This window comes from Bubalus bubalis, chromosome 14 (assembly GCF_019923935.1).
Source record: "Bubalus bubalis isolate 160015118507 breed Murrah chromosome 14, NDDB_SH_1, whole genome shotgun sequence".
NCBI lineage: Eukaryota > Metazoa > Chordata > Mammalia > Artiodactyla > Bovidae > Bubalus > Bubalus bubalis.
In genome coordinates this window covers 72459425-72481985 of record NC_059170.1, presented here as the reverse complement: position 1 = coordinate 72481985, position 22561 = coordinate 72459425, and the positions used below count along the sequence as shown (strand labels likewise).

Genomic DNA, 22561 nt, shown 5'->3' with positions numbered 1-22561 from the left:
CATTCCGTCAGCGTCGGCGGCGGGCTCTTCGCGGCTCTGCGGCGGCGGCGGAGCTGGTGGAGGAAGTCCACGGCCTGCAGGGGCTCCCACTACCCCGGGAAGCCGCGACCCGGAGCCCGGGTGGCCCGGGACCTGAGGCGGCGGCGGCGGGAGCCCCGATGCGGATCGCCATAGTGAGTGAGGCCGCCGGCGTGGTGGGGGCGCGGACGGGCCCGGTCGCGTGGACGTTGAGTCTCTGGGGTCTTTAGCGGGTCTGGTCTCTGCGAGGTATGGTCCTGCGGGGTGGTGGAGCGCGGGCTGGGGCCAAGGCGGATGAGAGAGCGGTAGGCCGGGGCGCTGTCGGTGATGTGGGCGTCGCCGGAACGTGGCCTCGGCCGTGGGCAGCCAACATTTCCTGCTGCTCAGCTGTTTTGACCTTGGGCGAGTCATTTTGTGGCATTCTTTTGCCTTTTGCATTTGCAGTTGCCCTCCCCCTAACCTGAATATTGGGAAAACTGGGGTAATGTAGGGGGGGCTGGAGCTGGTGCAGAGTCTGTGAGTTCTGAGCAAGCTGTGCGGGGTGGTGGCAGACGTGAGGGTCGGTGTTGACTTCTCTACCTGATCTTCCGAGGTGCTCGTCGTTTAACCCTCCTGGTGTTTTCTGTTCCTTCCGAGGGAAAGTGGGAGCAGCTCTGCTCTTCAGGCCTGGAAATCGTTATACTTTGCATCTTGTATTGCACTGTGGTTTACAAAATACTTTACGTTAGTTACCTCATCCGCAAACAAGCCTGTAAGGCCTCATGGTAACCCACTCATGGCAGGTGGGGAAATTGAGGCCTGAAGAAGTTAGAGATTTTCCCACGGGAGGGTAAAGATCTCTGGAAGGAAGGATGGTAGCTGCCAGTGAGGGCCTGCTCGTACCTGGTATCTGCTCAAATAAGGAAGATAAAATGAAAAAAGATCTCTGACATGAAAGCAAGCTCATTTTGCTCATGAGTGGATTGAATTTGATTAACTGAATAGTAAGAATAGTCCTTGGAGACAGAATCAGGTCCGGTATCAGCTTTACCAAAGTTATTGTTCCCTTCTGTCTCACCAGTTCAATTAAAAAAAAAAAAAAAGGAAGGCATGAAAGTTCTTTAAGGTTCACTAAGTTTTAGGAAATGCCAGGGGTTATTCTTACTGCAGCCGTTGGTATTGGTGCAAGTGCTTGAAGTTGCGATATCTGGTAGCTCCACACACTTTTTACTGCTAACCTTCCCCTGCCACCACCCGCTCCATCCTTATTACCAGTTGACTCCCTGGAGAAGGGAAAGGCTACCCACTCCAGTGTTCTGGCCTGGAGAATTCCATGGACTGTATAGTCCATGAGGTCACAAAGAGCCGGACATGGCTGAGCAACTTTCACTTCACTTTGAGTTTCCACCTTTTCTTGGGTTAAGCCTCCAGTTTCCTTGCTTTTAAAATCAAAACACATATTTGCAGTATAGGACAGAATATTTTAAATTCAGATGATTGGTTATTTAACTGGTGTCTCACAGGCAGTTCTCCTCCTGTAGTCTTCTTTTTTTTTTTTTAAAAAAAAAAAAGAGTATTTTATTTATTAATTTGGCTGCACCAGGTCTTCGTTGTAGCATGCAGGATCTAGTGCCCTGACCAGGGATCGAACCCGACCTCTGCATTGGGAGTGTGGTGTCTCAGCCACAGGACCACTAGAGAAGCCCCGCTTCTGTCTTCTTTAGGAACTTATTTTGGCCTGTATCCCCCTTTCAACAACTAGAGGACAGTGTATGTGGATCTGTTCACAGCACCTGAGATTGTCTAGAGCGAAAGCTTGCTGTTCAGGGGACAGGTCTTGACAGTATGCTTGCGGAAGTAGATGTTCTGGGGTCTTACTGGTTTCCCCATTTGTCTGCTTGTCCCTTTTGTGCAGGTGTGTGGAAATTGTGGTGTGCCCTGTAGTAATTCGTTTCTCCAGTGGCTTACCTTGGCATCACTGCTCCTTGGCTATCCTCTTTCCTTTTCCTCTCTGATTTTTTTGTGGTTCTGTTGCATTCCACAGTTGTCATCAGAGCGTGTCCTGATGGGTTGACATGTTTTGTGGCCTCTGAGTGTGCAAACACTAGACTCTTGTTCATAGACTTAGAGCTCTGATTTCAGATTTGTTGTCATCCTCTCTCTCTCTGCTTATTGTCCCCCTCTGTCCTTCCTAAGCTGATTGTATTTAAAGATTGTGAGTTCTGTTTTCATTGGTCTGTGGAATCGTCTGCTCTTGGAGCATCTCAACAAGGCACCTCCAATCTTCTGTCTCCAGCTGTCACTTACAGATGTTTTGAGGGCTAGTTTCCTATTTCAAAATACCCCCTGGAGCTTAACCTGTCACTCGACAGATAATTTGAAAACAAAACAAGCAAGCATTTTCGAAACTGAAAACTTTCATTCTCCCTTGACTCCTGGAAGAAGTGATTAAAATGCAAGCACGATTACTTCTTTACTCCTCAATGTGGTTAATGCTGTTATGACTGAGATCTGGCTAGCAATGTCAGTTGCCTTTGTTGTTTTTTCTCTTCTGATCTCTCCAGTGTTGGTCTTCACTTTCCCCTTCTCCCTGTTTTTGCCACCGCTGCCCTCAGTCCTTGACCAACTCTTGCCTCTGTTAGTAAAGTGACTTTCTGCCTTGTTTCTGTGAGTTTACTCTCAGTCTGCGAGTTTACTCATCCTCTGCCTGCCTCCAGAGTTCCCATTCTAAGGTGTAAATTTGACCAGACATTGACCCTGCTTAGAAAAGTGAGATAATTCTCTGAATCCCTCTAAGATAAAGTCCAAGTTCATTAGCATTATACTTGAGGGCCTTTGTACTCTGTGTTTGCAGATTCCCTTTTCATCCTCCTGAGCCTCTCGGTGTGATGAAACCCGACTTCCACCACTCCACTGCCATGCATTTCTTTTGTGTTCCTGGATCCTGCTCACCTTGTGAGGCTGATCTCTTCATAAAGCCTTTTTCATCATTCCTAACTGGTCACTTGTCTTTACTCCCGTAGCATTTCATAAGTGCGTTTGTGTAGCACCTGTCATGCCTTACGTATAGTAACTTGTGTGTGTGTTGAGAGCTACCTTGTGGACAGGTGAAATCATTCATTTTTAAATCTGCCGTGTCTCAAGTAGCATGTGACCCCAGAGATGCCAAGAGAGGAAGCCAGGGGGCTGAGGAGAATCTAGTCTTCGGCTTTGCGCTTGACCTGGGGGTGCAGTGGGGTGATGACAGTCATCAGGGTGAAGAGCACAGTGATTGGCAGAGGGCTCCAGGTACTCACCACTTGGGAGTCAGACACAAGGACTGGGACCCGCACTTGCAGTGCCAGTGGTCTGCCAAGCAGAGTGGGGTGGGGGGAGGGCGACTCTAGAAACGGGGGCCTAGCAGTGGAGGACCTATGAGACGTCTCGCTATAAGAGAGCCGTCACAGGAATAGCAGCACGGGATGGGCAAAATCTTGTTTAACAAATGGTTTTCCTGCCTTCCCAGTGTTTTCCTGTCGTGACATAAGGGATATGACACTGTGGTCAGCTCTAGAGGCACAGGTGCCCACTGCCGCCTGGAGACGATTCTGCTGGACCCTTCTGGGGCCTCGCGTAGTTTGGAAAGCCCACCAGCAAGTGTCATGTCCCTCCATCCCTCTTAATGCATCACAGTGCACTTTAGCTGCTTCCTGAAGAATCACGAGCATCTTCTAATAAGTGCGCTTAGAGTGCCATGCAGAGAACACCTGCTGTTTGGAGGAGGGGACCTCACGAGGTCTGGGGACTCAGAGAAGGAAGGGGTAGCATTTGAGCATCCTTATTCTGGTAAAGTTAGGTTTAAGCTGCTGATTTTAAAATATATTAACAAAGCTAGAAGCTGATTAGAATTTTACTATAGTAATTTTAAATAATTTCACAAGAACATTGATGCTGTTAGAACATAGCATCTTTTAAGAGGTTCGTAATGGCATGGTCCACGTGTGATTCTGAGCTGATGGGCTGTGTCAGCCTTCCTGTGGGTGTCACTAGGTGCTTCCGTCTGTCTGGTTGGAACCGTGTGACTGTGGTGTGAACTCTGTGTGTCAGCTTCTCAGGGTCCTCACTGTGACTCGACTGTGAGTGATTGCATAGAGGAAGCCTCCCCGCTCCACATCTGAGCGCATCACACAGCCTCAGATGCCTTGCTAACCCCCGAGACGGTGGCAGGGGCCCCGGCTCCCACACAGTCACCTGAAACAGCTACAGGACAGAGAAACTTGCTGGAGTCCTGCGGCCACTGTGTTTTTGGATCTGCTTGTTACCGAGGTCATGCCCACCCTAACCATTCCAGGGTCACCTGAAATTGACACCAAGTCAATGTTTTATGCAATCACATCTAAGCTTTGTTCAAGAGAATAAGCAGATGGGTGAATTTGTGTCGGGTTTTATAGTTTGACAAGTCTTTGGGGGTGTGTTTTCTCATTTAATCATTATAGCACCCCTGAGCCTTCAAGAAGCTAAGTAACTCTGAATTCAGGTAGTTAAAAGGTCTCTCTAGCATACTTTCAGAGGGCCTTGTAGAGCTATTTTTGTGTGGAGAAATAATTTTCTATAAGTCTTGAAATATCCATGAAGTTTTTTTAAAACTTCTGTTCTGTTCAGTTCAGTTCAGTTCAGTTCAGTCGCTCAGTTGTGTCCAACTCTTTGCAACCCCATGAATTGCAGCACGCCAGGCCTCCCTGTCCATCACCAACTCCTGGAGTTCACCGAGACTCACGTCCATCGAGTCAGTGATGCCATCCAGCCATCCCATCCTCTGTCGTCCCCTTCTCCTCCTGCCCCCAATCCCTCCCAGCATCAGAGTCTTTTCCAAAAAGTCAACTCTTTGCATGAGGTGGCCAAAGTACTGGAGTTTCAGCTTTAGCATCATTCCTTCCAAAGAAATCCCAGGGCTGATCTCCTTCAGAATGGACTGGTTGGATCTCCTTGCACTCCAAGGGACTCTCAAGAGTCTTCTCCAACACCACAGTTCAAAAGCATCAATTCTTCGGCCCTCAGCCTTCTTCACAGTCCAACTCTTACATCCATACACTTCTGTTAAACCTTCAAAAAATGAATTGAAATTTTGAAGCATCATTTCTGAAGAAGCTATGGGCTGAGGGGGGTGGGTTATTGATTAATATAAATTATACCAGATACACGTATTAGTGTCTTGGTTTTAGATGTTTTCAGGGTTACAGGAAATGTTGAGTGGATTCTAACACGGGATGTTGCAGTTTACTCTAGAATGTTTTTAGGACCTCTGGCAGTATGGTGCTGGCAGGAAGTGGTTTCTGTGGGCCATCTGTAAAGGGTCACTTTAATTCTCTTGCATGTGTTGTTCTCCTCTCTTACTGTTTTTTTAAAATGTAACTATTCTTTTTTACAGTAGTGAAACTATTGTATTTAGTGATATCGGAGGGGTTAGATCGTAAATGCGATGATATGCAGAAACAGGAAGAGCATCAGCTAAATATGGAAAATATTTACCTGGCAGAAAATGCCTGATATAAACATAAATATGTCAGTACTCTCAAGACAGAACTCTGGTCACAGTTGCCGTTGTGTTGCTGAGGGGGAATATGAAACCTCGTCCCATGAAGATGCTGAAGAGTGGTCTCGATTCTTTTCCTCTCGGGGGCCTTGCTGCCATCCTCTCACACCAGTGCTGAGCGTTGGGGCGCTCGGGGGGTCGGGGGTGGGCGGAGGTGCACAGGGGTGAGCTGCCCCTTGGGGAGCCCGCAGGGACTGTCCCCTTGGTGCCTTCTGCTTCTGCCATTTGGGGAAGCTGGTGTATTCAGGGGACAATGTCTGAGTTTATTTTTAAAAAGCTACAGCCAGCTCTTAAAATATTTATGATTAATATGGGAATATAAAGGGCCTGGGTAAAGTCAGCAAAAGATGACAGATCTCCGTTTGGGCAATAGTGGCAACTTTTCGAATGAGCATTTCATGATCAGGGCTTCTAGAAAGCATGATAGGCGAAAAAGAAGGTTATTTTAGGATTCAAAAATCCTGAGGAGGAGATATTAAGAAACTATGAGATACTGAAAATTGATGGGAAAGTAGAAAAGATGGAAAGGGCTGGCTCGGGTGGTCCACAGTCACCAGATTCCTAAAAATTAAGTTTAATTTGCTGACTAGCTTGTAGAATTTGTGATAACTAACAAGAGTCCCATTTCTTCTGCCCTTTGGTACAAAACAGTGAGACGGTTTAAGCGGAAGCATCTTACAGCCATTGAGTGCCAACATCTCGCTCGGAGTCACTTGGCTGCGTCCCAGTCCTTTCAAAGATGGACAAGCAGAGACCCGAACCACGGTCTCTATCCTAGACCCAGAACCAAAAGAGGGGCCAGGGGTATGTCTTTCCCCCAAATACCCTGTGTTTCAGAATCTATAGTGTGTGTGGCCTTTGAGTATCTCAGTATTTGTAAATGTTGTTACTGTGATCTTACAGTCCTGTTGAAATAGTCTGACCATATGATAGAGCCTGATATAAATATTTTTTGTATTAAGCTTTATATGTAATCACTAGACCAATAAATATATCCTTGTCTCTTTCCCGTATTAAAATAGTTAATTGAAAATTAGTTTGTCTCATTCAGGTCAGCGAAGGGTCGTCAGTCATTCCTCATTTCTCATGTGTTCTTTGTGGGTTCTCTGTCTAGGTCGAGGATGCCTGAGATACAGCCTTGACTTCTTCCTCGCTGGCCAGCAGCAGTGCACCAATGACATGGCCAAAAGCAATTCTGTGGGCCAGGGCAGCTCTGAGGACTCAGAGGATGAAACGATCTTCGCGGCAGGGAGCCCCTGTGCCCTGCCTCCAGGGGGAGACGGAGAAGCCAGGCTGCACTCGTCAGGGTCCACTTTGCCTGCAAGGAAGCGGTCTCGGTCCTTAGAGGATGAGAGGAATCCGGCCCCAGGGACCAGTCCGTGGGATGGGGTGTCTAAGAAGACCCCATGGCATCACTCGTCCCCATCATGCACACGGCCCAGGGAAGCCAGGCCAGAAGCAGAGGTCGGGGTAGGGCAGCTCACTGTGCAGCCTGGAGAACCCGGCCAGGAGGCGGAGGACATTGGTCCAGACCCTGTGCCTGACTCTCACTATGGGCTCCTTGGGACCTTGCCCTGCCAGGAGCCCCTGAGCCACATCTGCAGCCTGCCCAGCGAGGTCCTGAGGCACATCTTTGCTTTCCTGCCCGTGGAAGACCTCTACTGGAACCTGAGCTTGGTGTGCCGCCTCTGGAGGGAGGTCATCAGTGATCCGCTGGTATGGAACGCGCTCTTCGTTCTCTGATGTTTGCTCTAAATCTTCACGGATTCGCCTCACTTAACGCGTCCTCCTGATGATGGCATTTCTTCAGAAATGTTAGTGTCCGTTGTCCTCTAGAATCAAATCCCAACCCCTGGAGGCACCTGAGACCTTCCGTGTGTGTCCCACCTTATTATTTATTCCAGGCTCACTGCTGACTTCTCTCCAGTCCACTCTGGTATTCTGTCCACAGCACGCGATGTGCTGCCTCTCAGCTGGGGACTGTGTGGTACTGCCCTTATGTGGATCTAATCTGCACCCCACAGCTGACCAGTCCAAAGAACCCCTCATATCTCGGTTGACATCTCACCTCTTCCGGGCTGCACTCCAAGTAACTCCTCTTCCCACAAAAGGCACCCTCTCTCTTCCTTACGCTATTATAGTGATTTATACCTCTATTCAAGCCTATGATGTTCTGCTATGATCTTAGAGAGCTTTCCTCCTTTATTTAACATTAGAGCACTGCTGGAGGGCTGGCTGTCCTGTTTGTGCATTCTCCACTGTATGTTCCACTGTGTCTCACAGTAGTTTACACGTATTAATAGGAGGTGATTGCTAAATGAGTGTTGCATGTAGTCACAGGAGTACCTTCTGAGAATGACACAGGGGCAACCCACACTCTCAGAAAGGATTTCCTGGTACCGTTAGCCCACAGCCCGTGCTTCCGTTTGTTGTGTCATTATACTTCTCAGGTTCAGGTCTCGGGGAGGGCTAGGAGAATGTTCTGCTTAGCTCGTGTGTCCCTTAGACCAGCCATTGGGAATAAGCCAGAGGTAGAGTTTAACCCGGAGAAGGCAGTGGCAACCCACTCCAGTGTTCTTGCCTGGAGAATCCCAGGGACGGCGGAGCCTGGTGGGCTGCCGTCTATGGGGTCGCGCAGAGTCAGACACGACTGAAGTGACTTAGCAGCAGCAGCAGCAGAGTTTAACCCATTCTTCAAATGTGTGTGTTTAGTCACTCAGTTTCATCCAACTTTTTGTGACCCCACGGATGTAACCCACCAGACTCCTCTGTTCATGGGATTCTCCAGGCAAGGATACTGGAGTGGGTTGCCATGCCCTGCTCCAGGGGATCTTCCCAACCTAGGGATCGAACCCAAGTCTCCCACATTGCAGGCAGATTCTTTACCGAGTGAGAAGTTGAAAACCTTGGAGATGGAGGGCAAGATGGATATGTTAAGAGTTAATACATTTCTCTTCCAAGCCCAAAGGATTTTGGAGGAAATTTCTCATTGCTCTTGCTCCATATTTTGCTTGGGGGTCTTGTCTCCTACCTTCAGACAAATATCTTTCTGTTTTTAGTTGTGAACTTTATTTTGGGTCAGTATTTCTGGGCATTTGATTAAAGTCTCTGGTGGGAAATGGGGATAAGTGAGGGTTCCTGCCGTTCTGCTTGAGAAGATGTTGGGACGATATCACAGCTTATTCTTACATCTTGAAATGTTAGAACAATGCCCTTTTTATCATCACCAGCAATGACATGATGGTGTTACTTTCAGTGACCTTGTCACAGCTCTCATTTTCATTTCTTGTGGTATCTTTGTCTGCCTTTGGTATAAGGTTATGCTGGCCTCAGAATAAGTCTGGGGTGCTCCCTCCTCTTCAGTTATTTTGAAGAATTTGAGGGGGATTGATACTACTTCTTTAAATGTACAGTAGAATTTTTCAGTGAAGCAGTCTAGTCCTGGATGCTTCCTTTTTGGGAGACTTGATTATTGATCCAGTCTCCTTACTCATTGGGCTTCCCTGGTGGCTCAGATGGTAAAGAGCCCGTCTGCAATGCAGTTGATCCAGGTTTGATCCCTGGGTCGGGAAGATTCCCCTGGACCAGGAAATGGCAACCCACTCCAGTAGTCTTGCCTGGAAAATCTCATGGATGGAGGAGCCTGGTGGGCTCATTATTGATCTGTTCAGATTTTGTTTCTCCATGATTTGGTCTTGGTAGGTTGTGTGTTCCTAGGGATTTATTCATTTCCTCTAGAGTGTCTGGTTGGTTGAGTGTCTGGTTGGTTGACCTGCAATTATTTGAAGTATTCTTATAGCCCTTCTTATTTCTGTGATATCAGTTGTAACATTGCTCTTTCATTTCTGATTTTGGTTATTTAAATCTTCCCTTTTTTCCATAATGTATCTAATCGTTGTCAATTTTGTTGATCTTTTAAAAAAAACCTCTTATTAGTTTTATTGATTTTTTTCTCCTATTTTTCTGTTCTTTATTTCATTTATTTCTCCTCTATAATCTCTTTTATTTTCTTCCTTCTGCTAGTTTTGGGTTTAGTTTGTTCTTTTTCTAGTTCCTTTAGGTGTAAATTTAGGTTGTTGATTTGTGATCTTTTTTAATGTAATTTTTATAGCTATAAACTTAACTCAGCATTGCTTGCATTTCATCCCATGCATTTTAGTACCTCTGTTTTTATTTGTCTCAAGGTGTTTTCTAATTTCTTTGTGATTTCCCTTTGGACCCATGGGTTGCTTTGAAAATGTGTTGTTTAATTTTCTCATATTTGTGGGTTTTCCAGTTTTCTTTCTGCTGCTAATTTCCAGTTTCATTCTGTAGTGATTGAAAAACATACTTTCAATAATTTCAGTCTTTTAAAATGGATTAAAACTTATTTCATGGCCACATACATGATCTATCCTGGACAGCGTTCTATGTGTACTTGAGAAGATTGTATGCTGTGGTTGGGTAGAGTGTTCTTTATATGTCAGTTGGGTTCAATTGGTCTGGTGTTATTTGTGCCATCCGTTCTTGAAAGTGGAGCATCAGAGTCTCCTGTTGTCTGTTTCTCTCTTCAGTTCTGCCCGTATGTGCTTCCTAGATTTAGGATGTTGATATTTGGTACATGTGTATTTATAATTGTTACAGCTCCTTGGTGAACTGACGCTTTTATCCTTATATACTCTTCTTTGTCTCTCCTAAAATTTTTGACTCACGGTCTGTTTTGTTTACTGTTAGTATAGCTGCAGCTCTCATGTTGTTTAATCCGAGTTGAAACTCTGAGTCATTAGTGTCTTAACAGGCACCAGACTGTTTCAGACAGGAAAGCTGAAGCTCTAGCTCTCCCCAGATTCTGTAACAAGTTGGTGTTGGAACCAAGAAACTGAGACCCACCTTCTCGTTTTCGACTAGAATCTGTGTGATGTTTCTGCCCTTTTGTCCAGCTGTTGAGTTGTGAGCTATAGTTGTTTTCTAAACAGCTGTCTATATTTGTAGCCTGGTCTCTAATAGCCATTGCCTGCATGTCGTTTTGGATTTCTTAAACTATCTAGTTCATTCCTTGGAAAAAGCTGTACCACCGATACCTGATGAATGAAGAGCAAGCCGTCAGCAAGGTGGATGGCATCCTGTCGAGCTGCGGCATAGAGAAGGAGTCGGACCTGTGTGTGCTGAACCTCATTCGGTAAGTCACCGTCCTGTGGGAGGAAGTGGGTTTCTGAAGTCCCTTCTGAGAAATCAGCACTTAATGGATCATTTCCCCATGGACACTGCTGTGAATGTCTTAACAGCTACACAGCCACCACGAAGTGCTCCCCGAGTGTGGACCCTGGACAGGCGTTGTGGAGTCTGAGGGATCACCTCCTCCTCCCCGAGGCAGAGGCCTGCGTGCGCCAACACCTCCCTGACCTCTGTGCTGCCCCTGCCGTACGTGAAGAGGCTGTGGGGAGGGCTGGGAGGCGGCGCCTTTCCTCTTTGGAAGAAAATGTCTTGGTGGTCATGTGTGGCTGAAGGTTGTTTTAGATTTATTTTAAAAATCTTCCTTAAATCTCTGCTTTGAAGCCTTAAGCTTTGTCATTGGTCCCATAGAGAAATGGCCACAGATTCTTTAATTTGGAAGGAGTTTTAAAAAGCATTTCATCCAGTTTTCTATTCTGTTGAGCAGTTTCAACAGAGGATGGTCACCTAGCCTCCAAATACTTTGATTTTAAGAGTTTCTTTACAAGGCAGCCCATTGTATTGGTGACAACTTGGGTTTTCTGAAAGTGAAAGTCGCTCAGTCATGTCCAACTCTTTGCAACCCCATGGATTATACAGTCCATGGAATTCTCCAGGCCAGAATATTGTAGTGGGTAGCCTTTCCCTTCCCCAGGTCGTCTTGCCAACCCATGGATTGAACCCAGGTCTCACGCATTGCAGTTGGATTCTTTACCAGCTGAGCCGCAAGGGAAGCCCAGAGAAATGACAGGCTTTGTACTGACACATGGTGAGTTAATGAGATGCTGGAAATAGTGCTCAGTGTCCTGACTCCGTCTTCTGGAATTGTCATCTAGATCAAGGGTTCTTCTTAAATGTTCTCTTGGAAACCGCGTGCAACCCCAGCCTTATTCTGCAACCAGTGGAAGGTTGGAAATCTAGCCCTGTGCATTTCTCTGCCTTTAGTGAAGTGGCTGTCGATGGTGGAGTGAGGTTTGTTTCACAGGATGGTTGTAGTGAGCAATGTGCAGAACTTTCCTTTTGTGGATGTGTTTTTAACAGGGAGGCTTGCAAGGAGTTAGGAATAGTAGTATCTATTTTTGATATATCCATGTTAGTGTACGTTTTCTCAGACATTAATAAATTGCACATACTGTGTCCATAATCATACACTTTGAATAATTTATTTACTATTTATTAAACTTAATATTTAATAAATATTTTAAAAAATTCTACCTATCTTTTCTTTTTTTAAAAAGTTTTCAAAATTTATTTGGCTGCATGGGGTCTTAGTTGCAGTATGTGTGATCTTTTAGTTGTGGTATGTGAACTCTTAGCTGCGTCATGGGGATCTGGTTCCTAATCAGGGACCAACCCCGGGCCCCTGCCATTGGGAGTGCGGAGTCTTAGCCACTGGACCACCAGGGAAGTTCCATTAATAAGTTATTAAATAATCGTAATGTAAAGTAAGGAGTAGATTAGCATTTCTTTTTAAAAATTTATTTTTTTAGGCTGTGCTGGGTCTGCACTGCTGCACGGGCTTTCTTTATTTGCAGCAAGCAGGGGCTGCTCTCCAGTTGTGATGCTCAGGCCTCTCGTTGCAGTGGCTTCTCTTGTGGCGCACAGGCTCGTGGGCGAGTGGGCTTAAATAGTTGCCGCTCACAGGCTGCAGGGGAGAGGCTCAGCAGTTGTGGCACACAGGCTTAGCTGCTCTGCGGCATGTGGGATCTTTCTGGATCAGGGATCAAACCCGTGTCTCCTACATTGGCAAGTGGATTCCTTCCCACTGAGCCACCAGGGAAGGGCAATAGTAAATTAACATCTTCATGCCATTGAATTGTCAGCCTTGATTTCTCTGTAAAGACTGCTGTTTTCTTTTTATGCGCCCTTTTTGGCACATTTATTAGTAAGCGTGTTGGACTTGAGTGTCTGGACCTGAGAGCTCACACTGACCTGGGTGGAGAGAGTATGGATTACCTCTGTGCAGGGTCTTATATATTAGGGACTTTATAAATATTATTCAGTCAACGGAAACTGAGAAGTCAGATCCAAAAGTGATGAGAAGGAAGGAATCCAGAGTAAGAGGAGACGTTCCTGTTGTTTCCCAAGTGTCATTTGGGAAGTTGGCCTCCTTGCAGAGGGTCTGTAGGAGACACGTGAACCCTGAGCCTGACTTTCCTCATTGTCATCCCGTGTGCTTCTCACCAACTGTGTTTCGGGTCTGCTCTCTCACCCCCCCGCCTCCCTCCTCAGGGCGTAAATGTGTGGGCCTTGGTGGCGGCCATCGTCCTCCTGTCTAGCAGCGTCAGCGACATCCAGCAGCTGCTCTTCTGCCTGCGGCGGCCCAGCTCCACTGTGACCGTGCCGGACGTCACTGAGACCCTGTACTGCATCGCCGTGTTGCTCTACGCCATGCGGGAGAAGGGGATCAGCATCAGCAACCGGTAAGGGCGCCAGGCGAGCCCCCCGCCCACTGTGCCCCGGGTTCTCGGAGAGACCAGAGTGCGACGGTGCCAGCAAGCGAGCGCACTCCGGGGACAGGAGGCGCTGTTTGGTCACGCAGCGTCCTGGGGCCGTGTGCGCACTCACAGCTGCGTCCTGTTCCCCAGAGAGCATGTGCCAGTCTCTCTGGCCCCTGCAGCCAGGCCTCTCTCCCAGAACATGCTCTCCAGATACTTACCCGCACTGCTGCTTACCTCCAACATTGCAGCTAAAGACACTACAGCTCTTGGTATATTTAAGCCCTTCGCTTCTCTTTTTTTTTTTTGTAAAATAATGGTACATATTTTCTTTTTTAGCAACAGTTAGGAGTCTGAGGAAAAATAATATACAGGTTATGACTGAATATGAAAATCTCTAATCTCCTTTCTTCCTATTAGGATTCACTACAACATTTTCTATTGCCTGTATCTTCAGGAGAATTCCTGTGCTCAGGCCTCAGGAGACAAAGAGGAACCGTCGGTCTGGCCGGGGTACGTCCGTCTGTAGATGTGTTGTGGTGTGTTGGCCCCTTTGATTCGTGACTGTCACACTTAAGGAGAAAAAGGGTTTTGTATTAAGCACTTTATTGAGTTATAGTTTACATTGCATAAAAATCACCCATTTTAATTGTTAAATTCAGTAATTTTTAGATTTACTGAGTGTTCAGCTAACATCATAATCTAGTTTTAGAACGTTTTTATCACTCTAAAGGACCACCCTCTCCTTTTTCTCTTTTCCTTAAAGAAGAGAGCATTCTTCTTTAAAAATAATTTTATTTTTTAAATTTTTGGCTCTGTTGGGTCTTCACTGCTGCACAGGCTTTTCTCTAGCTGCAGTGAGCAGGATTACTCCTTAGTTACGATGTGCAGGCTTCTCACTGTGGTGGCTTCTCTTGTGGAACCACAGGCTCTAGGCACTTAGACTCAGTAGTTGTGACTTGCAGGCTCTAGAGCGCAGGCTTGATAGTTGTGGCTGATAGGCTTAGTTGCTCCATGGCATGTGGGATCTTCCAGGACTGGAGAGTGAACTTGTCTCTCCTGCATTGACAGGTGGATTCTTAGCCACTGTGCCACCAGGAAAGTCCCTTCTTTTTTTTTCTCGTTAAATTTTATTCATTCCATTTGGTTTCCTATTTGGTTTTTGGTAGTCTATCCCCTGATCTTTTCAATTCCTTGCTCTTTTCCTAATTTCTCTTCTGTAATGATTAGAAAGAAAACAACCATCCAGCTGACACATGAACAACAGCTGATCCTAAGCCATAAGATGGAGCCTCTCCAGGTGGTGAAAATAATGGCATTTGCAGGTAAGGGGCTGCTGCTCCTGAAGGCCCCTGGTCGCTGCCTCCCCCTTCCCTCTACCTGCTGAAGTATCTTACCATCACCTGCTATTCCCCTGCTGCAATTTAATCATCTAAAAAGCAGTTGTCAAGGAATAATTGCGTTTTCTTACCACTCCAGGGAGCATCCACCCTGGAGTTCCTGGGGGCAGATAGTTCATAGTTTGTGGGATTGACCCAGCCTGTCACGTGTCATCGTGTCTGCTCACACACGGGTGGCTGTGGGGCAGGAGGTCATGTGACTGTCTTGTTCAGACAACATCAGGAGTTCCTGGCTTTCTGTAGGGTAAACCTAGAAGGGCTTCTGCCTTCTAATTCTAACCTGCATCCCCAGAGGTGTGGTCCAGTGTTTTGCCTCGATCAGCTAATTGTCCTAGCTGGCTCCCAAAGTACTTGGTCACCCTTTGTCTGACCTTTGCTCACAGTGCTTTTTCTCCCTGTGTGTTACCTGCACACGGTTGCGGAGCAGACTAAAGTTCAAGGAAATCAATGGGCCCCTCGCTAGAGCAGCTGGGTCTGCGACCCCAACCTGGGTGGCTCTGTCTCAACTCTGCTGCTCCCTTCACTGCTTGGCTTTTAGTTCTCATCTGTAGAGTGGAGAACTTGCCATTCTCGGGTCCCAGGCCGGTGGCAAGATAAGCATGGGGAGATCCTGATTAGAGTGCTGTTGGAGCAGTTCTTCCTGGTCAGAGGGTGACCTCCCTTCCTCTTGGCATCTCCAGGCACCGGGAAGACCTCCACGCTGGTCAAGTATGCTGAGAAGTGGTCTCAGAGCAGGTTTCTATACGTGACCTTCAACAAGAGTATCGCCAAGCAGGCGGAGCGCGTCTTCCCCAGCAACGTCATCTGCAAGACCTTCCACTCCATGGCCTATGGTCACATCGGGCGCAAGTGAGCATCACAGTGCCGCTTTCAGATTGCAGTCAGCGCACTGCAGTGACGGGAAAGCGTAGTGCCTTATCTCCGTTTACAGGCAGGGAATATAAGGAAAGATTTAGTGGTTTATACTTTTACCCCAGAGAGATACATTGTCAACTGAGGGAGGCATGCTCGTGTCTCTGGAGTTGAGGCACAGGTCAGACGACAATGTCTGAAGTCCCAGGTGCCACCAGCCTGATTGATCAGTTCAGGTTCTACTTGGAAGTGGGAGGGGAGAGGATGAGGGGCGCTAGACCCAGGCTCCAGGGCCTCTGAGCCGCACCCCATGGGATGAGAAGGCTACAGGGAGATTCAGGGGCCTCCTGGAGTTGGGGCCACACCATGAAACAGCGGTGTCTGCTGTGAACCCCTTTGTCTCCTGGGTTATTAGATCTGAATTCTGGAAAGCCTAGAGGAGCGCTTTCTGGTCCTGCAAGGACCTCACTCAGCCCCTCGCTGGTTTCCTCACCTGGAGGAGCCACTGCCAGCAACCTGGTGGTGTCATTTGGAGAGAAGGTGGGGAGGCCTGGGGGCTCACAAGTCCTGTGTGGCCAGGAAGGCCGACCCTGTGCTCTCGGGATGTGTGTTGCAGGTACCAGTTGAAGAAGAAGCTGAATCTCTTCAAGTTAACCCCCTTCATGGTCAACTCCGTCCTCACTGAAGGGAAGGGTGGCTTCATCAGGGCCAAGCTCGTGTGCAAGACTCTGGAAAACTTCTTCGCCTCGGCCGACGAGGAGCTGACAATCGACCATGTACCCATCTGGTGCAAAAACACCCAGGGGCAACGAGTCATGGTGGAACAGAGTGAAAAGCTGGTGAGCGGCTCAGTCTCTTTGGAGTTAAGGCTTGGGAGGTTGAGGGCGTGACCTGGGGTCAGGTTGTCCCAGCCTTTGGTGTCTTCAGAGCTGCTGGCGGGAGGCAGAGGCGGAGGCAGGCCACAGGCGGGTGTGGCAGCAGGGTGTCCACGGTCTTCTGTGAAGTGTGGGCCTCTCCCGTGGCCCTCAGCCTGGCCTGCGCTGCATCGACAGGGCTCCTGCCAGGGTTATCAGAGCTCATCATGGGGTCGGCTGGTCCTAGGATCTAAGGATGAAGTATCTCTCTCCTCATTTTTATCAATTCTTTTCAGTCATTGATCACTGTTTTTTTTCCCTCACTCCCACTGCACAGCATGTGGGATCCTAATTCCCTGACTGGGGATCTAGCATGTGCTCCGTGGAGTGGAAGCACAGAGCCCTCATCTCCAGACTGCTAGGGAAGTCCCTGGTCACTCTCCTTATGAATTATAATCACCATGGGTCATAAATCTAGAGGAATCATCCAGCCTCTCCTGGTTCGTTGGATGCTGTGCTCCCTGAGAGATGCTCTGCCGCTGGGTGTGGTCCAGCCCTGGCTGCTTGCTGGCTGGGTGCCTGATGGTGTCACAAGGCCCCCATGCAGCCAGGGGAGGTCAGGGAGGGGCCGCCACTCACCATGTGCTGGAGCCTTCTCTCTGACCCCTGCACACACGTGAAGCCCTTATTTCTGGGCCCTGACCTTGGCGTCACCGTGTCACTTGCTTTCTAGAACGGAGTCCTTGAAGCGAGCCGGCTTTGGGACAACATGCGGAAGTTGGGCGAGTGCAGGGAGGAGGCTTACCATATGACGCACGATGGTACGCATGGGCCTGTCCTGACCCCTGACCCCACGTGGACCCACCTCACCCCGTGTTCTGACCCTTCTGCCCCTTCTCCTAGGCTACTTGAAACTCTGGCAGCTCAGCAAGCCCCTGCTGGCCTCTTTTGATGCCATCTTTGTGGACGAGGCCCAGGACTGCACCCCAGGTGATAAAGCATTCGGGACACCAGTAGTCTCAAACACATAGAAACTGCATCACACATGTGTCAGAGGACGTATATGCAGTGAGTCCTTGGTTCTTATCTGTGGTAGGAGAAAGGGTGTCTGATGCTTAGTCACTCTGAAATCCTTTACTCTTTGATTCCAGATTTCAACAGTCTCTGCCCTCACCTCCACCCAAAGGAGACTTATTTTCCTCTAAATATTTTGCTTGGGTTATTCTTAAAATATTGGCTGAGCCTAGGTCATCACATTATTAGGACAAAGACTCACGCCGAAGGGAAAAGGTAGTCAATTCAGAATGAACAATTTTTTTTCTTTCTAGTGGCTGATAGAAAATAATGTGACTTGGTAGGTCATCTTTAGGCCCCAAGTTATTATATTAAAGAGGATAATTTGCATCATTTTATATTTGCCTCTATGATTTCTTAGACACAGTCGCATGTTCAGGAGTAAAAATAATCTTCACTTGTAGGATTAGAAACTGTCTGTTATAAACTTGTTTCTTCGGGACTTCTGGATGGTTCGTGGTTAGGACACTGCACTTCCACTGCAGGAGACGTGGGTTCAATCCCTGGTCAGGAACTGAGATCTCACATGCCTCGCAGCATGTCCAGAAATAAATACATGAATGAAAATTGTTTCCTTGGACTGAGTGCATGTGCCCTGCAGGGAAGGATGCCTGCCACCCAGTGTGCAAGTGTTCTCGCCCTCTGCTGTCTTCCGTTTGGTTTCCTTTTGCTGTGTGGGTGGGCCTTGCATCAGAGCGCTTACTTGCCCCTTCTGGACTGCAGCCATCATGAACATCGTTCTGTCTCAGCCCTGTGGGAAGATCTTCGTGGGAGACCCCCACCAGCAGATCTACACCTTCCGCGGCGCCGTCAATGCTCTGTTCACAGTCCCTCACACACACGTCTTCTATCTCACACAGGTAAGACTCTTCTTTGCTTCCCAGCCCCCACACGCATGTACACAGACACACACAACACATACACAAGCCTGTGTGGGGCTCCCCACCCCGGTTTTCCAGTGCTGCCTGTGTGCCGGGCCCTGTGCAAGGTTTTGCCTGAGCTCACAGCATGCAGCAAATCCACGCCTCTAAGTAGGGGCTCTCCGTGGTTCTTGGGGGTCTGCAGAGTCAGAACGGTTTTCAAAATAGTCACTTGCCTTTTGCGCCGTGTTGACATTTGCACTGACGATGCAGAGCCTGTAGTGAGCCATGGCCTCGGTGCCAGCCCGCCCTTGTAGTCTCTGTATTCTTCAATGTGAGGCGCTCACTAAGAGCATCCCTGATAGCAGAGGGAAGAAAGTCTCTGTCCTGCAGACCCTGAGCCCGTCTCTCCAGCAGTCCGCGTGCGGAATGGGAAGGAGAGGGACGCCCTCCTGCCCCTGCAGTGTGCCGGCCGCTCTCTCACCTGGGACACTTCTGTGACTGTGCTGTGAGCTCCACCGGCTGCTGCTTCCTTTTGTACTTAAATGAACAGTCGACAGACCAACTCTGGTTGTTCAGACTTGGGGATTTGGCATTTTCTCAAGAATGAATGAGATAAGCCGCGTCTTCAAGGGGAACAGCTAACAAATGTTCATTGCCAAAAAAGTCTTGCTTTCAGGTGAAATCTAGATTTTGAAAAACTGGTTTCCAGCACGAGCACAGCAACCCTTGGAGCCTTGATTGCCCGGAAAGGCTCTTAAATACTCCAGTTTTCTGCAACCATCTGTGTGAAGCCATCACACCAAGCTGGACACCCCACAGAGCCCCGAGAATCGGCTCTCCTAAGCTGGGAACTAAAGACATTTGCAAAAATGTAAAAGCAGTGCCACTCTTGTCTCTAAAATATTTTTTTGGAGGGGAGGAGACTACAGTTTTTGAAAAATGTGTCCTTTGTGTTTTCATGTAATGAGATTATTGTTAAATTAACTAAAATTGCTAACGTGGTAATTGTAGATAGATAAAACTCACATAAATACAAGCTTCCTTGGGTCCTCACTAGTTTTCTGAAGCATGAGGAAGTCCTGAGACGGAAATCTGTGGGAACCACTGGTTTTAGGGAGCTCCCAGTTAGGGAGCGTGCGCGGTGCTGACACACACGGACGTCGTCCGCACCGTGCGTTCCGCTCCAGGGAGCCCTGGGCCCCAGTCTGTGACGCTGTTCCCCAGGCTTTCTCTTACCGTTTGCTCTAGTGATCTAGGACGACGTCAGCGCAGAGGAATTTTTTTTAATGGACATTTTTAGTTTCAGAGTTTAGCGATCTAGGACGACATCAGCGCAGAGGAATTTTTTTTAATGGAGGTTTTTAGTTTCAGAGTTTAGCGATCTAGGACGACATCAGCGCAGAGGAATTTTTTTTAATGGACGTTTTTGGTTTCAGATTTAGAAAAAAGTTGAGAAGACAGTACAGACAGTTCTTAAACATGCTGCACTCAGCGTCCTCCAGTATTCGGGTGATGAGTTTGCCACAATTAATGTGTCAGTGTGGGCACATTATTATCTACTAAAGTCTGCAGTTTATTCAGATTCCCTGGTTCTTACCAAATGTCCTTTTCCTGTTCCAGACTCTTATTCAGATGACCCCACTGCAGTTAGTTGTCAAGTCTTCTAGGCTCCTGTTGACTATGCTCTGTGGTTTCTCCAGCTTGCCTTGGTCCTGGTGACCCTTGAAGGGCACCACTTAGGTGTCTTGTCACATGCCCCTCTGATGGCATTTGTCTGGTGGTTACACTGATATTTGGGTCCATACCATCAACATGATTTACAACTGATGACGTTGTCTTGGTGCCCTGGCTGAGCTGGGGTGTGGCAAGTGATTCTACTGTGACATGATCCCCCCACCCACCCTCACCTCTGTCTCCCCTTTCCACATTGTGTGCCCTGAAAGGAAGTCATGGCTCACAGCCCTCAGTTAAGAACAAGAGTTGGAATATCCACATAGATTGTTTGGAATTCTTCTGTGAAGGAGACACTGTGTCTTCTCTTCAGTTTATTTATTTATTCATTTATTTGTTTGTATCAGCATGGACTTGTGGATCTTGATAATTTGGGGATGGCTCACTTAGAATAGGAAACATCAAGATGGTGGAGTAGAGAACCCCATGAACAGTATGAAAAGGTAAAAAGATATGACACCGAAAGATGAACTCCCCAGATCAGTAGGTGCCCAATATGCTGCTGGAGAAGAGTGGAGAAATAGCTCCAGAAGGATTGAAGAAACTGAGCCAAAGTGGAAACAGCGCCCAATTTTGGATGTATCTGGTGGTGAAAGTAAATTCCTATGCTGTAAAGAACAGTACTGCATAGGAACCTGGAATGTTAGGTCCATGAATCGAGGTAAATTGGAAGTGGTTAAATAGGAGATGGCAAGAGAAAACATCGACATTTTAGGAATCAGTGAACTAAAATGGACCAGACTGGGCAAATTTAATTCAGATGACCACTATATCTACTGCTGTGGACAAGAATCCCTTAGAAGAATGGGAGTAGCCCTCTTGGTCAACAAAAGAGTCTGAAATGCAATACTTGGGTACAATTTCAAAAACGACAGAATGATCTCTGTTCATTTCCAAGGCAAACCATTCAGTATCATAGTAATCCAAGTCTCTGCTCCAATCACTAATGCCAAAGAAGCTAAAGTTGACCGGTTCTATGAAGACCTTCTAGAACACACCAAAAAAAGATGTCCTTTTTATCATAGGGGTGAGTAAAATTCACTCAGTCGTGTGCGACTTTGCAACCCCGTGGAATATACAGTCCATGGAATTCTTCAGGCGAGAATACTGGAGTGGGTAGCCTTTCCCTTCTCCAGGGGATCTTCCCAACCCAGGGATCTAATCCAGGTCTCCCGCATTGCAGGCAGATTCTTTACCAGCTGAGCCACTAGGGAAGCCCAGGAATACCAGCAAGGGCTATCTCTTCTCCAGCGGATCTTCCCGACTCAGGAATCAAACCGGTTCACCTGCATTGCAGGCAGATTCTTTACCAACTGAGCTTTCAGGGAAGCCTCATCATTGGGGACTGTAATGCAAAGGTAGGAAATCAAAAGATACGTGGAGTAAACGGAAAGTTTGCCTTGAGTACAAAATGAAGCAGGTCAAAGGCAAACAGAGTTTTGCCAAGAGAATGCACCCTAGCAAACACCCTCTACCAACAGCGCAAGAGACAACTCTACACATGGACGTGACTAGATGGTCAGTACCAAAATCAGGTTGTGTTCTTTGCAGGCAAAGATGGAGAAGCTCTATAGATGCTCTATATAGAAGAGAAGCTCTATATAGATGGAGAAGCTCTCAGCAAAAATAAGACCGGGAGCCGACTGTGGCTCAGATCATGAACTCCTATTGCAAAATTCAGACTTAAACAAAGTAGGGAAAACCACTAAGCCATTCAGGTATGTGGAGAAGGCAATGGCAACCCACTCGAGTACTCTTGCCTGGACAGTCCCATGGATGGAGGAGCCTGGTGGGCTGCAGTCCATGGGGTCGCTATGAGTTAGACATGACTAAGCGACTTCACTATCACTTTTCACTTTCATGCATTGGAGAAGGAAATGGCAACCCACTACAGTGTTCTTGCCTGGAATGTCCCAGGGATGGCAGAGCCTGGTGGGCTGCTGTCTATGGGGTTGCACAGAGACACAACTGAAGTGACTTAGCAGCAGCATTCAGGTATGACCTAAATAAAATCCTTTACAATTATGCAGTGGAAGTGACAAATAGTTTCAAGGGATTGAATCTGATAGAACTATGGATGGAGGTTCATTGCATTGTACAGGAGGCGGTGATCAAAACCATCCCTAAGAAAAAGAAATGCAAAAAGGCAAAATGGTTGTCTGAGGAGGCCTTACACATAGCTGAGAGAAGAGAAGCAAAAGGCAAAGGAAAAAAGGAACGATATATCCATCTGAATGCAGAGTTCTGAAGAATAACAAGGAGGGACAGAAAGCCTAAGTGAACAATGTAAAGAAATAGAGGAAAACAGTGGAATGGGAAAGACTAGAGATCTTTTCAAGAAAATTAGAGAGGCCAAGGGAACATTTCATGCAAAGATGGGCTCGATAAAGGACAGAAATGGTATGGACCTAACAGAAGCAGAAGAGATTAAGAAGAGCAAGAATATACAGAACTATACAAGAAAGATCTTAATGACCCAGGTAACCATGGTGATGTGATCACTCACCTAGAGCCAGACATCCTGGAGCGCGAAGTCAAGTGGGCCTTAGGAAACATCACTACAAACAAAGCTAGTAGAGGTGATGGAATT

The 22561-nt window shown here is 47.4% G+C and overlaps 1 protein-coding gene across 7 annotated transcripts in view; it reads left to right on the top strand.

Annotated features, from left to right (window-relative positions):
* The first annotated feature begins 25 nt into the window (after positions 1 to 25).
* FBH1 (F-box DNA helicase 1) overlaps positions 26 to 22561 on the top strand; it is a 33761-nt gene continuing 11225 nt past the window's right edge. For 4 of the 7 annotated variants that reach the window (XM_044928267.1, XM_025264525.2, XR_006544678.1 and 1 more), the window contains exons 1-13: positions 26 to 173; positions 6221 to 6373; positions 6684 to 7285; positions 10597 to 10727; positions 10834 to 10969; positions 12992 to 13182; positions 13618 to 13710; positions 14428 to 14522; positions 15278 to 15446; positions 16066 to 16288; positions 17037 to 17124; positions 17207 to 17293; positions 18101 to 18237. In XM_044928267.1, the coding sequence (XP_044784202.1) occupies position 173; positions 6221 to 6373; positions 6684 to 7285; positions 10597 to 10727; positions 10834 to 10969; positions 12992 to 13182; positions 13618 to 13710; positions 14428 to 14522; positions 15278 to 15446; positions 16066 to 16288; positions 17037 to 17124; positions 17207 to 17293; positions 18101 to 18237 (2106 nt within the window). In that variant the 5' untranslated portion in view covers positions 26 to 172. The remainder of the gene's footprint in view (positions 174 to 6220; positions 6374 to 6683; positions 7286 to 10596; positions 10728 to 10833; positions 10970 to 12991; positions 13183 to 13617; positions 13711 to 14427; positions 14523 to 15277; positions 15447 to 16065; positions 16289 to 17036; positions 17125 to 17206; positions 17294 to 18100; positions 18238 to 22561) is intronic. The other 3 variants (XM_025264528.2, XM_025264524.2, XM_006044084.3) reach the window with 2 other exon arrangements.